Raw genomic sequence first — 12,945 nt, forward strand, 5'->3', positions numbered from 1 at the left:
CTAAACCGGGGGGCCTGGATAATCTCCATCCAAGAATATTTAAGGAACTGGCACACAAAATTACAAACCCAATAGCAAGAATTTGTAATGAATCTATAAACTCGGGGGTCGTACCCTGTGACTCGAGAACTGCTAATACAGTACCTATTTTTAAGAAAGGGGGGAAATATGACCAGGAAACTACCAGCCTGTTAGTTTGGCCTCAATTGTATGCAAGGTTTTGGAACAAATTTTGAAAGACAAAGTAGCTAAGGACATAGCGGTAAATGGCAGTTGGGATAAAATACAACATGATTTTACAAAAGGTAGATCATGCCAGACCAACCTGATCTCCCAGAAGATAATTGATTTTTTTTTTTTCGACAAAGGAAATGCAATAGTTCTAATCTATCTGGATTTCAGTAAATTTTCACATGGGAAATTATTAGTTAAACTGGAGAAGATGGGGATTAATATGAGAATTGAAAGGTGGATAAGGAACTAGCTAAATAGGGAACTACAACAGGTCATACGAAAGGTGAACTGTCAGGCTGGAGTGGAGCTCTTCAGGGATCGGTCTTGGGAGCAATCTTATTTAACATTTTTATTAACCTTGGCACAAAAAATGGAAGTGTGCTAATAAAATTTGCAGATAACACAAAGTTTGAAGGAATTGCCAATATGGAGGAGGACCAGAATATCATACAAGAAGATCTGGACGACCTTGAATATTGGAGTAATAGAAATGGGATGAAACAGGGCCGCCGAGAGGATTCAGGGGGCCTGGGGTCTTCGGCGGCAGGGGGCCCCTGCTGCCGAATTGCTGCCGAAGACCTGGCACTTCGGCGGCGGGTCCCGGCGCGGAAGGACCCCCCGCCGCCGCCGCAGACCCGGAGCAGAAGCAGCTCCGGGGGCCCGGGCCCCACGAGAGTTTTCTGGGGCCCCCGGAGCGAGTGACGGACCCCGCTCCAGGGGCCCCGAAAAACTCTCGTGGGGCCGGGGCAAATTGCCCCACTTGCGCCACCCCCCCTCCCCCCCCCGGGCGGCCCTGGGATGAAATTTAACAGTGGAAAGTACAAGTTCGTGGCACTTGGGACTAACAAGAATTTTTGCTATAAGCTGGGCATTTATCAATTGGAAGTGACAGAGGAGGAGAAAGACTTGGGCGTACTGGTTGATCAAAGGATGACTATGAGCCACCAATGTGATGCAGCCGGCTGTGTAAAAGGCTAATGCAGTCCTAGGATGCATCAGGCAAAGTATTTCCAGTAGAGACAGGGAAGTGTTAGTACCATTATAGAAAGCACTGAGACATCATCTGGAATACTGTGTACAATTCTGGTCTCCTGTGCTTAAGAAAGATGAATTCAAACTGGAACAGGTACAGAGAAGAGTTACTAGGATGATCAGAGAAATGGAAATCTACCTTATGAGACGAGACTCAAAGACCTTGGCTTGTTTAAGCTAACCAAAAGAAGGCCGAGGGGAGATATAGTTGCTCTCTCTAAATACATCAGAGGGATAAATACCAGGGAGGGAAAGGAGTTATTTAAATACCAATGTTGACACAAGAACAAATGGATATAAACTGGCCATTGACAAGTTTAAGTTTGAAATTAGATGAAAGTTTCTAACCATCAGAAGAGTAAACTTCTGGGACAGGCTTCCACGGGCATCAGTGGGGGCAAAAAACCTAACTGGCTTCAAGGCTGTGCTTGATGATGGTATGCTGAGACTGCCTACAATGGCACGAAGCTGACCTGCGACTGCTAGATGCAAGTATCTCCAGTGGCCAGTGATGGGACACTAGATGGGGAGGACTCAGTTACTACAGAGAATTCTTTCCCAGGTGTCTGGCTGGTGGGTCTTGCCCACATGCTCAGGGTCTAACTGATTGCCATATTTGGGGTCAGGAAGGAATTTTCCTCCAGGTCAGATTGGCTGAGATCCTTGGAGGGGGAGGGGTTGCCTTCCTCTGCATCAAGGGGCACAGATCACTTGCAGGCTTAAACTAATGTAACTGGTGGATTCTCTGTAACTTGAAGTCTTTAAATCATGATTTGAGGACTTCAATAAATTAACCAGATGTTCTGAGTCTATTACAGGAGTGGGTGGGTGAGGGTCTGTGGCCTGCAATGTGCAGGAGGTCAAATTAATTAACATGAAGGTCCCTTCTGGCCTTAAAGTCTATGAAAGAGGTTCTTCAGCCCTGCTTGGTTTCTAGAACTCCTGATTTTGTTAAGTATTTGTTGTTTCTCAACCCGAGGGTGTAACCTAGAGGACTCAAGCTTGCAATGCACTTTTGAGCCATTTCCCATGGATTGTGAAACTATATTTGACATAACAGATTATGCCCTTAACTTTCTATCTTGTGTGACAAAGTTCCTCCTCTATCTTGGTGGGTCCTGCGCTTTTTGGCGGATTTTCTTGCTGCAGAGATTCACCATGTGGGTTGGGGAACAGCCCAGAGACCTTCCCCTCTGGAAGAACCCACAGTCCAGGTCAATTGGGAGGTTTGGGGGGAACCCGGGCCCGCCCTCTACTCCGGGTTCCAGCCCAGGACCCTGTGAACTGCAGCTGTCTATAGTGCCTCCTGTAACAGCTGCATGACAGCTACAACTCCCTGGGCTACTTCCCCATGGCCTCCTCCAAACACCTTCCTTATTCTCACCACAGGACCTTCCTCCTGGTGTCTGATAACGCTTGTGCTCCTCAGTCCTCCAGCAGCACACCCTCTCACTCTCAGCTCCTTGCGCCTCTTGCTCCCAGCTCCTCACACTCGCACCACAAACTGAAGTGAGCTCCTTTTAAAACCCAGGTGCCTTGATTAGCCTGCCTTAATTGATTCTAGCAGCTTCTTCTTAATTGGCTCCAGGTGTCCTAATTAGCCTGCCTGCCTTAACTGGTTCTAGCAGGTTCCTGATTACTCTAGTGCAGCCCCTGCTCTGGTCACTCAGGGAAACAGAAAACTACTCATCCAGTGACCAGTATATTTGCCCTCTACCAGACTCCTGTACCCCACTGGTCTGGGTCTGTCACACTTGTTACACATAGTACCTTATTTGCAACGTAGCAGATGTAACTCAGATGTAGAAGCCTTAATTTTTGAATCAACTGACTTTTGTTCATTGAAAATCTCAAGATTAATGTAATTTTTTTGCATTTAACAAATATGAATGTCAGAAAGCTCCAATGGCACACAGCATTTTAAAAGCGGTTTTCTTTCCAGGAGGAGGAATCCAACTGGCTGAAGTGTTTTGAAATATGGGGATCTATTATTATTGCACCCAGAGGGGAGAGCTGGTGAGACAGAGGGATTTCCTGGAGAACCCATTAGCTAATTACTACCAAAATGGAACTAAAAACAATATGCTTCAGGAAGGGCAATAGCACCTTGAGTATCCAGACCCAACAAGAAAGTCACTTGGCCACACAGTGCTGTCACCAAGACATATGGCTACATGGCCATAACTCCGCATAGCACACAGATAATTCTGTAAGCAATATGATGTAATAATAAGCTAATATCACTGGTGTATTTTACTCTACTAGGGAAGGAACACTGCTATTCAAGTCTCATCTCCAGAAATAGTTATAGGAAAGCTCCATCCAACAGACTCTTGTGCTCATAAATGTCTGACCCATGTGGAAAAGCCAGTCATGGCATGAGAGCAGAGACAGCCCCACAGAGAGGAGAGAACCGAACCTCAGGAAACAGTTACAATTGCTACAAAAAAGCACTCAAGGGCAGTGCCATGCCAAACACTGCTGTTGCACACCCACAAACATCATGATACCTCTCCCCCATGGCTCTGCAGCAGTACAGATGGTGTCATGGGGAGGTGGACACATGGCAGCTTACGTCGACCTAGCTGTGCATGTGTCTATATTTAAATTTTGCTCCCACCAGTGTAATTGCTCCGCTATGCCAACTTAACACCACCTCTCCAACCGGTGTAGAGTCAAGATCGATGTAGTTTGGTCAATGCAGTGTCAGTGCAGACACTGTATTACTTACATCAACTGTTACTGGCCTCCAGGAGCTGTCCCATAATGCCCCCCAGGGACTGCTCTGGTCACTGTTGTGAACTCTGCTGCCCAGGGGCTCAATGGACAGGAAGCCACCCATGGCCTTTAAAGCCCTGCCAATTTTTGAAATTCCTTTTCCTGGTTGCCTGGCTTGGTGAGCACACCTAGCAGCTCTCCATTGTTGTGTGCAACCACCCATGCCGGCTATACGCTGCAGATGCACTCCTGGCTGGAGTACACAAGTGGTGTTGAATCTCCTGGGTCCATGGGGAGAAGAGGCTGTGCAGACACAGCTCCAATCTAGCTGTAGAAACGTCGACATCTATGAGCAGATTGCTCAAGGCATGGAGAAGGGCTACAAGAGGGACCACCAGTAGTGTTGCATGAAAGCCAAGGAGCTGCAGCAGGCATACCAGAAGACAAGGGAGGCTAACAATTGATCTGGTGCGGAGCCACAGAGCTGATTCTTTTACAAAGAGCTGCATGCCTTCCTTGGTGGAGACCCCAAGAGCTCCATGGATACTTTGGAGGAGCCTAAGTCAGAGGCCCCCCTGCTATGAACAGTGAGGAGGAGGAGGTGGTTGAGGGAGAGAAGGAGTCTGGGAGACACGCAACTGGAGGTCCCAACTGCGCAGCAAGCCAGGACATGTTTTTGATTCCAGCCAGTCCCAACAGTTGAGCACGGGCAAGATTGATACAGGGGAAGGAGCCTCTGGTAAGTATGCAATTCGCTTTGAAATTACAGGGATGGAACCTGCAAAGTAGCAGGACACAACTGTTGATTTACTCTTTTTTACTTGTGGTAGAAGAGTTAGTGAAACAACCAAGAGAGTTGTGTTGTTATCTGCTTTTCATTCCCCTCTAGAGTTAGGTGGTGGTGGTGGGCGGGGGCCACGCAGAGCAGTTTTTTTATGTGCAGTGGGATGTTCCATGAATCCTATGTAGGTATCTCGATTAAACTTTCATGGAGGTACTCTGCAATCCTCTGCTGAAGGTTTCCGGGGAGGGATGACTTATTTCTTCCGCTGAGGTAGGACACTTTCCCACCCACTCAGCGATTACTTCAGCAGGCACCATGGTAGTACACAGGCTACCAGCATATAGGCCCAGGTGGCACTGAGACACCAGCAGCAGCTGTTGCTCTCTCTGCCTCTGTTATCCTCAGGAATGAGATATCAGCTAAAATCACCCCTGCTGGTGGAAAATGGTGCCAGTATTCAGTTCCATTGCCCTATACAACCCCACCCCCTCCCTCCTGAGGGCCATACTCACCTGGCTGGTGCTGTGATTGGAGAAGTGAGAATGCAGTGCTTACAACTTGTGGGGATCAAAGGGTGTGAGTTCAGTATCATAAGGTTTGATTTCTGTTGTGAATATACTGACAAAGGTACCCTGGTGTGTTGTGTCTGCAGCTGCTGATATTGTGGCCTTCAGAGGCTTTGTCTACACTGGAATTTCACTGTCATTCAGGGGTGTTAAAAAACAACACTCCCCCCCCCGAACGACAAAAGTTTGCCGATGAAAAGTGCCGGTGTGAACAGCACTTTGTTGGCAGAAGAGCGACAAAGCTGCTGCCATTCGTGGGGGATGGAAGTTTTTTGTTGGCAGGAGAGCTTTCTCCTGCCGACAAACAGCAGCTACACTGCGTGCCTTTTAAAAGCACGGCTGTGGCGGCACAACCGTGTCACTAAAAGTGAGGTAGTGTAGACAAAGCCAGAGTCTCCCCCTCCACACCTACAGAACATCTAAGCCAGATAAGGAGGAAAAAGAAGAGGACTCAGGATGACATGTTCCAGAAGATGCTGCAAGCCTGTGCTGCATCAGAGAACGAGACCAGGGCCTGGAGGATGACAGCATGGAGAAGGAAAGAGTGGAGAGGAGGAAGGCCCAGGAGTCCAAGCAGGACAAGGAGAGGGAGATGCATCGGGACATAATGGGGCTTCACAGGCAGCAAACAGACCTGCTGCAGATGCTGGTAGACCTGCTGCAATCTCTGGTAGACCTGCAGGTCCAAGAATCCCAGGTTCACCTCCATCTGCAACCCATACACAACTCAATGTTGGGACCACCTTACAATACCCCTCAACATTCCACATGGCATCAGGGACACTGCACTACCCCTACCAATCCAATTTGGGGGACATTAAAGACAATCACAGCTGCACATGCACCGAACTGTGAAAGACACGGCTGGTGTATGTGTACCTGACTGTTCTTTCCCCTTCCTAAGTTGTGTTCCCTTAATTTATTAAGTTCTATAAAGTTCTACTTTTTTTTTTTTCCTGGTTCATGCTGCAGAATAAAATTCTGTTTTCTGGAACATAAATCAACTTTATTAGTTCACAACATATGCTGGCATGTGCTGAACATGTCTGACACCCACCAATTTACTGTTACTTCATTTTGTCACAGAACCCACAACATCATTCTCAGACAATATTAATAGGTGCATTGGCAATGTTCTACTACTACACACACAGCACTCACTACAAGATTCATACCGGGCTGCAAAAGAGCAAGGCCAGGTAGAGCAACACACACTACTCTGGCCCCCATTAAAATGGTCTTTCAAAGCCTCCCTGAGCCATACAGCTCTGTGCTGAGCTCTTCTTATAACCCTTGTATCTGGCTGTTCAAATTCAGCAGACAGCCATTCACTCCACCTCCGCCCTCCACCCTGGGGTAAACTTTTCCCCCTTTGCTTCACAGATATTATGCAGCACACAGCTGGAAGCTATAACCATTGGGATATTTTTTCCCACTGAGGTCTAATCTTTTAAGTAGACAATGCCTGCGACCCTTCAAACGACTAAAGACACGTTCAACTGTCATTCTGCAGCTGCTGAGCCTGAAGCTGAAGCGCTCCTAGGTGCTGACGAGGTGGCTGGTGTATGGTTTCATGAGCCATGTTAGCAAAGGGTAGGCTGGGCCCCTGGAATCATTATTGGCATTTTAACATTCCCAACGGTAGTCTGCTGGTGGGGAAAAAGTCCTTGCTTGGAGCTTTCTGAACAGGCCTGTATTCTTAAAGATCCACGTTTCCCACACTTCACTTCCGCATCAGTTGTCTCCTGTTATAGGCACCTAACTAGAAATACTGCACATCTCCCATGATGGAGTGCAGAGGAAATTGCTTGTGATTGTGTCTAACAGTCTGCGACTGACAAATGACCGAGCTAACAAGTGCTGAGTGTAGCTTACTCCCACGCCACTTCCAGTCCAGGACTGACATCATAAGGCTGTAACTCCTCAGGAATGTGAACACATGGATAAAAATAACAGTCTCCCTCCTCCCAGTGGGGCCAGAATACTCAAGATATCACACGACAGAACTCCTACTCACTGGAAACAAAATTCTATTTTGAGAGGGCAGAAGAAAAAGGGAGAGCTGGCAGAGAGAAAGGAAGACAGGGAAACCCATAAGCACAAGGTTTGGGAGTCCTCCAATTTAAACAAAACATCCTGCAGATATACACTACACAGTAAAAGTAACATATTTTAAATCACTTCACACCCTTCCAGTAAGCACAAAGATCCAGTGGATCTGGGATGGGCTCATTTTCAGTGTTGCACAGAAACAGAAGCCATTGGTTCACACAGTTCTGGTGAGGAGTGGGCAAAAGGTGGTAGCTTGCTGTACTGATCAATGTTTTGTTGCATGGCTGGAATCTGCCTGTCAATACACATCTTTTGCTGCATGGACATCCAGAGGGGAGCGACAAAAATGGTTAAAAGTCTAGAAAACATGACCCATGCGGAGACTGAAAAAATTGGGTTTGTGTAGTCTGGAGAAAAGAAGACTAAGGGGGACACACATGAAAACAGTCTTAAAGTACGTAAAAGGTTGTTATAAAGAGGAAGGTGATAAATTGTTCTCCTTAACCACCGAGGACAGGTCAAGAAGTAATGGGCTTAAATTGAAGCAAGGGAGATTTAGGTTAGACGTTAGGAAAAACTTCCTAATTGTAAGGGTAGTTAAGCACTGGAACAAATTATGTAGGGAGATTGTGGAATCTCAGTCATTTAAGGTTTTTAAGAACCGATTAGACAAATACCTGTCAGGGATGGTCTAGATCAGGGGTTCTCAAACTGTGGGTCGGGACGCCAAACTGAGTCGGAACCCCATTTAAATGGGGTTGCCAAGGCTGGTGTTAGACTTGCTGGGGCCTAGGGCCGAAGCCAAAGCCTGGGCCCCACCGCCCTGGGAAGGGGGGCTAAGGTTACATGCCCCCTGCCCAGGACAGACGCCCCTGGGCTTCAGCTTTGTCCCCCCCCTCCTGCCCAGGGTGGCAGGGCTACAGTGGGCTTGGGTTTCAGTCCCCCATCCTGGGGTCATGTAGTAATTTTTGTCAGAAGGGGGGGGCATGGTGCAATGAAGTTTGAGAACTGCTGGTCTAGATAATACTTAGTCCTGCCTCAGTGCAGAGAACTGGAATAGGTGACCTACTGAAGTCCCTTTCGGTCCTACATTTTTATGATTATTTAATGTCTTGGCTCTCTGCAAATCCATTCAGCACAGTCTGTCTTTTCCAACCACTCCCACTCATGGTTACTAGGAAAAAGCCTGGAGTAAGTCTCCTCTTCCTTCAATTTCTACATTCTAAGTGCTTGTTTGTTCTTTCAATTTCACTGTACTACTGTGTATGTATCAGGCAATGTGGCAAGCACTCCTGGAATGAGCATTCTGTTCAATCTGCCCAAGATTAGTCTAATCCCAGAAATATGGGCTCCATAAGAGCCATTGGCTGAGGATCACTTTCATGACTGCAGATGGCACAGATTTACACCAAGGTGAGGACACTTTAAACATTAGAATATTCCAGGTCAGCCAAGTCCCCCGGCAGGCAAGCAGCTCACTAATGGAAGAAGGGCTCAGAAGATAAAACCCTTTCTTTCTTCCATAAGAACTGTTTACAGTAGCTTTATGAAACTCACTTCACAGAGGAATGGAGAGTTCAGGGGGAGTGTAGGTAAAACAAAAAGTTACAGCTTAGTAGCCTGGTCAATAACCTCTTTTCTGAAACGGCACCATGCTGCATTACAGAGGATGACCTGCACAGAACTACATATGAATTTAGGCTTGTGCCCTTTTTTGCTTTTTTTAAATTATGTATATAGGTAAAAAGATGGTTTTTTTTTTGCTTATGTTTTTCTCTGCTTAGCTTAGAAACGTCAAGAATAATCAGGTCTCCCTGCTCTTGCTGGAGAGCCCATGAGAGGTCGCAAGGATGTTTATTGTGAGCTCTAACATAATCACTGATACAGTGAAGATGCTGCATCTTTGATAAAGGCTTCCTTTAAACTAAAATGCTAGTCATCAAAATTAAGTAGATGTTAAAAATATGTTAAACAGTCCAAATAAAAATCTCTTCTCCCTTGCTCAAGTAATGTCATTGTTCACTAGCTCTTCGGTTATCAAAGACTCTCCCTGCCTAGATTTCTAATGAAAAATATCAGCAGAAAAAAAACTTTCAGGCCTTCTTTATACAGCATAAAGATGCAAAATGGGGCACAAATCCATTTCTCCCCCTTCTCACTTTGCAGATCACCTTAGCAGCAGACTGTACAGTGAAGAGCAAAAGAACGGAGGAGTGTAAGGATCAATCTTGGGTTTTAATCTGGGTGGGCAATGTACTTTAACTGAGACACATATGATGTACATTAACTTTCGCCAATACCTCTGTTTATTATTATTACAAAGAAGGATTTGAACTTCAGCCACTAGCTTCCTGCATGAGTTTTGTGCACAATCAGACCTTGCAGGAAAGTTGTAGTGAAGGTGAAGAAAGCAACCTCTGGAAACCAGAATCTGTCTTCTCTCCTTGCACCCTTCCCAGTCAGCCAAGGTCTCCTTTGTGGTACCTTCTCTTTTCCTCAGGTTGGGATCCCATTTCCCCCCTTGCCAAAATCAGCTACAGCGTTAGCATCCCCCCCCATTTCCTCTTTCTTAATCCCATCCCTCAAGATTAGGAGATTCTGCCCTCTTTGCCTCTAACCCAGCTCCAAAGCATGGGACAAGCAGACACCCCCTACCACCCCGGTTAGGAGTGTGGCTGGGCTTTCCCCCTTCCTCGCCCCCCTTTCAGGGAACTCCAACCGCGCTGCTGCTGCTGCTGCTAAAGGGCGAGGGCAGCCAGGAGCCCTCCACGTGCCGCATGGCCCCGCCCCCGGCAGCAGGGTCTGGCGAGCAGTCAGCAGCGCCGGCTCCGCCACAGGGCCCCCGGGGCAGTCCCCGAACCGCCGCGTGCCTCAGTTTCCCCCTGTCAAACGCGCATCCCTCCCCCGACGAGGACCTGGCAGGTGCTTCTGCACCCTCAGCAGTGGGGCTGGGCCCGTGGGATCCCCCCACACGCACCCCACAGCGCGCGGGGCAGAGGTCCCGGGGCCGGTCTCGGTCTCACCCCACCGGTACCTTCTCCGCCTGGGCCAGGTAGAGCCAGAGCCGCCGCCACGTGCCGAACTTCCTCCTCTCGCTGAAGTTGAAGCCCATCTCGGGGCTGGCGTAGCGCGACACCAGCGGCGAGCGGTAGCGGCCAAACACGTCCTCCTCCGCGCCGGGCGCCGCCATGGCCCGAGCGAGCAGCGCGCGGCAGGACAACCTCCGCGGGAATCGCACGCGCCGGCCGCACGTCAGGCTCGTGAAAGAGCGCGAGAGCCCCCCCCCCCCGGTGTGGAATTCGGCAGGAGGTCGGGAGGATAGAGCGTAGCCGCACTGACCGTCGTAAAACAGCCTCGTCCTCCTCCGAGCGTGAAATACGGCAGGAGGTAAGTGCGGCAGAGGAGGGCGTAGCGCCCCGTGTTCGAGGGAGGCGCGTTCCATTTTATTAACCAGACGGCCCGGTTGAGGGTGGGTCCTGGGGCGCGGCAGGAGAGGGGAGACAGGCCCCGCTGCTGGCTCTGGGCGAGGCTACCTCTGCTCCCTATAGCCTTCCCTGGAGGTTCCTGCTGGGCTTTGCCCGCCCCTAGCAGCGGCTCCTCTCCCTGCCTGATACCAGCTACCACCGAGGGGTCCGACCCCGCTACGGCTTGTCTACACGGGGGCGGTGTTAAATCCAATTTCCAGATCCTCTCACCGTTCCTCCCTACCTCCACTTGACCCAGTCAGTGCAAACTGGGTGGCTACAGCTTCTGCATCTTGAGCTAAATGGCCCAAGGCCTAGAGCTTTCGGAGCAATGTTAGAAAACAATTCCATAGCGAACTAGTTTTCCCTTTCCACAGCTGGCGCTTTACGCCGAATGCCACTAACGTGGACAGCCTTGAACAATCACATCTTAACGCTTAATTCCATTCACATTCATCCCTCCAACCCCGTGAGTTGAAGGATTCAGCTCTTATAACTCCGCTTTAGTGCATTCGTTGGTATTGAGCTGCCTATAGTGTCAGAGAGAGCTGCTCAGAGCCAGGTTAGACACACTTAGTAAGCTGTTGTTGTTGTTGTTGTTTTTTAATTGTGACAGTATTGATTTTTGTTTTTGTTTTTAAATCAGTTTTATCAGTTGCATGAAATTATGGGTTTTCAGCTTTTTTTGTTTATCTATTGCCTTTTCACAGTTGGAAGAAATTAGTGTGATACTGGATTGGTGCAAGAGGAAGGGTGTGCTCACAGACTGCTATTGATGTGTGTCAAGTGAAATACATGTTTATCAATGACTAACAATTTAAGTTGAATCCTACCAAGCTTAGTAAGTTGACAGCAGCTTCTCTCTAGTTGGGTTCCTAGCAATGTTAACACTGGTAGAACTAAACTAGAAATGTTGGTAAGCTCCTATCTTCTATGCAAAAAAAAAAACTGTGTACGATATACTACTGTGTATGGCTGCTTGGCAATAATTATTTTGCTCTTGGAGTCAGACAGTATAAAAGCAATAAGTGAGAAATGGAGAAGAATACTTGAAACCTCAGCCTGGAATAAAACCACATGTTACATGTTCATACAATTCTTCACAATACAAGAGCAGTTACAGCAATGGGATTCTTACAGGGAGAGAGGATGTGCAAACAGGGATGAAAAATCAAAAGCAGTACACATTGTATAGGGACCTGTCCACTGATTTACTAGTTAGAGGAAACAGTGGGCACAGGGGTAGATTGTGAGCTATGTTTTTAAGCAGGATGGAGAGATTCCCTTGAGTGCTAGAGTAACAGGCATAGTGAAGATGGATGTCCTCCAGCACAGGAGAGAGCCTGAATTAGCAGAAGAGGAGGAGTATAGAACTTCAGGAAAAAAATGAGACTGAAGAGGCACTGTACTAGTCAGGGTAGTGACTGGCTCAGCTAATAGATTTTTTTTTTCCCCTTCTAATTTCTGTTGTCATAGATGGATGATGTAAAGTTGGGAAGGGCCTTGCAGACAAGGAGAGCAATCACAACACTCTATTTCTAAAAAGTATTACAACCCAAGTCAGCTTGAATTTGAATCTCAAGCCTTTCCAAAATGGCAGCCGGGAAATGAAATCACTTATGAGAATTAATTCTGACATTCAGATAAATACAGTAATTTCTCTACCAGTCTATAGCTGTTATAGCACATTTGGTTAATGTACATTTTGAACATTTATCACAGTGGGAAAAGGGAACTCAAGGTGAGGGCAAATGCAGTTAGGCTTTCCACGTCTATAAGTTTAACTTCCCCTCCCCAAATGCTAGCGGGAGGGGCTGGCAATTCAGACCAGAGGGGATCTAGAAACCTGGAGCTGCAGAGTAAGGACAAACACACTGTGCGGGAGCACAGCATCACACTGATGTGAAGCAGCAAACTCTGGGGCTGACCTGCTGGCTTACTGCAGTCCTAGAGAGCATAAACTGAGGACTCAGCTGGGGTTTGTAGGATCTTGGGCAGCAGGTCTTTATTGGAACAGATGTGGCCATGGCATTGGAGCAAGAGGAGTCAATGGAGCAATGGCAAATGTCCAGGGTACAGTGTGGGGTTGCAATAC

At 47.7% G+C, this 12,945-nt stretch overlaps 1 protein-coding gene across 1 annotated transcript in view; it reads right to left on the minus strand.

Moving 5' to 3' along the window:
- Positions 1-10,640, minus strand: part of ADSL (adenylosuccinate lyase) — a 45,128-nt gene extending 34,488 nt beyond the window's left edge. The window contains exon 1 of the mRNA XM_065408252.1: positions 10,421-10,640. Coding sequence (XP_065264324.1) covers positions 10,421-10,576 — 156 coding nt within the window. The 5' untranslated portion in view covers positions 10,577-10,640. The remainder of the gene's footprint in view (positions 1-10,420) is intronic.
- Positions 10,641-12,945: the final 2,305 nt, after the last annotated feature.

Source organism: Emys orbicularis, chromosome 1 (assembly GCF_028017835.1).
Source record: "Emys orbicularis isolate rEmyOrb1 chromosome 1, rEmyOrb1.hap1, whole genome shotgun sequence".
In the NCBI taxonomy this organism is placed as follows: Eukaryota; Metazoa; Chordata; order Testudines; family Emydidae; genus Emys; species Emys orbicularis.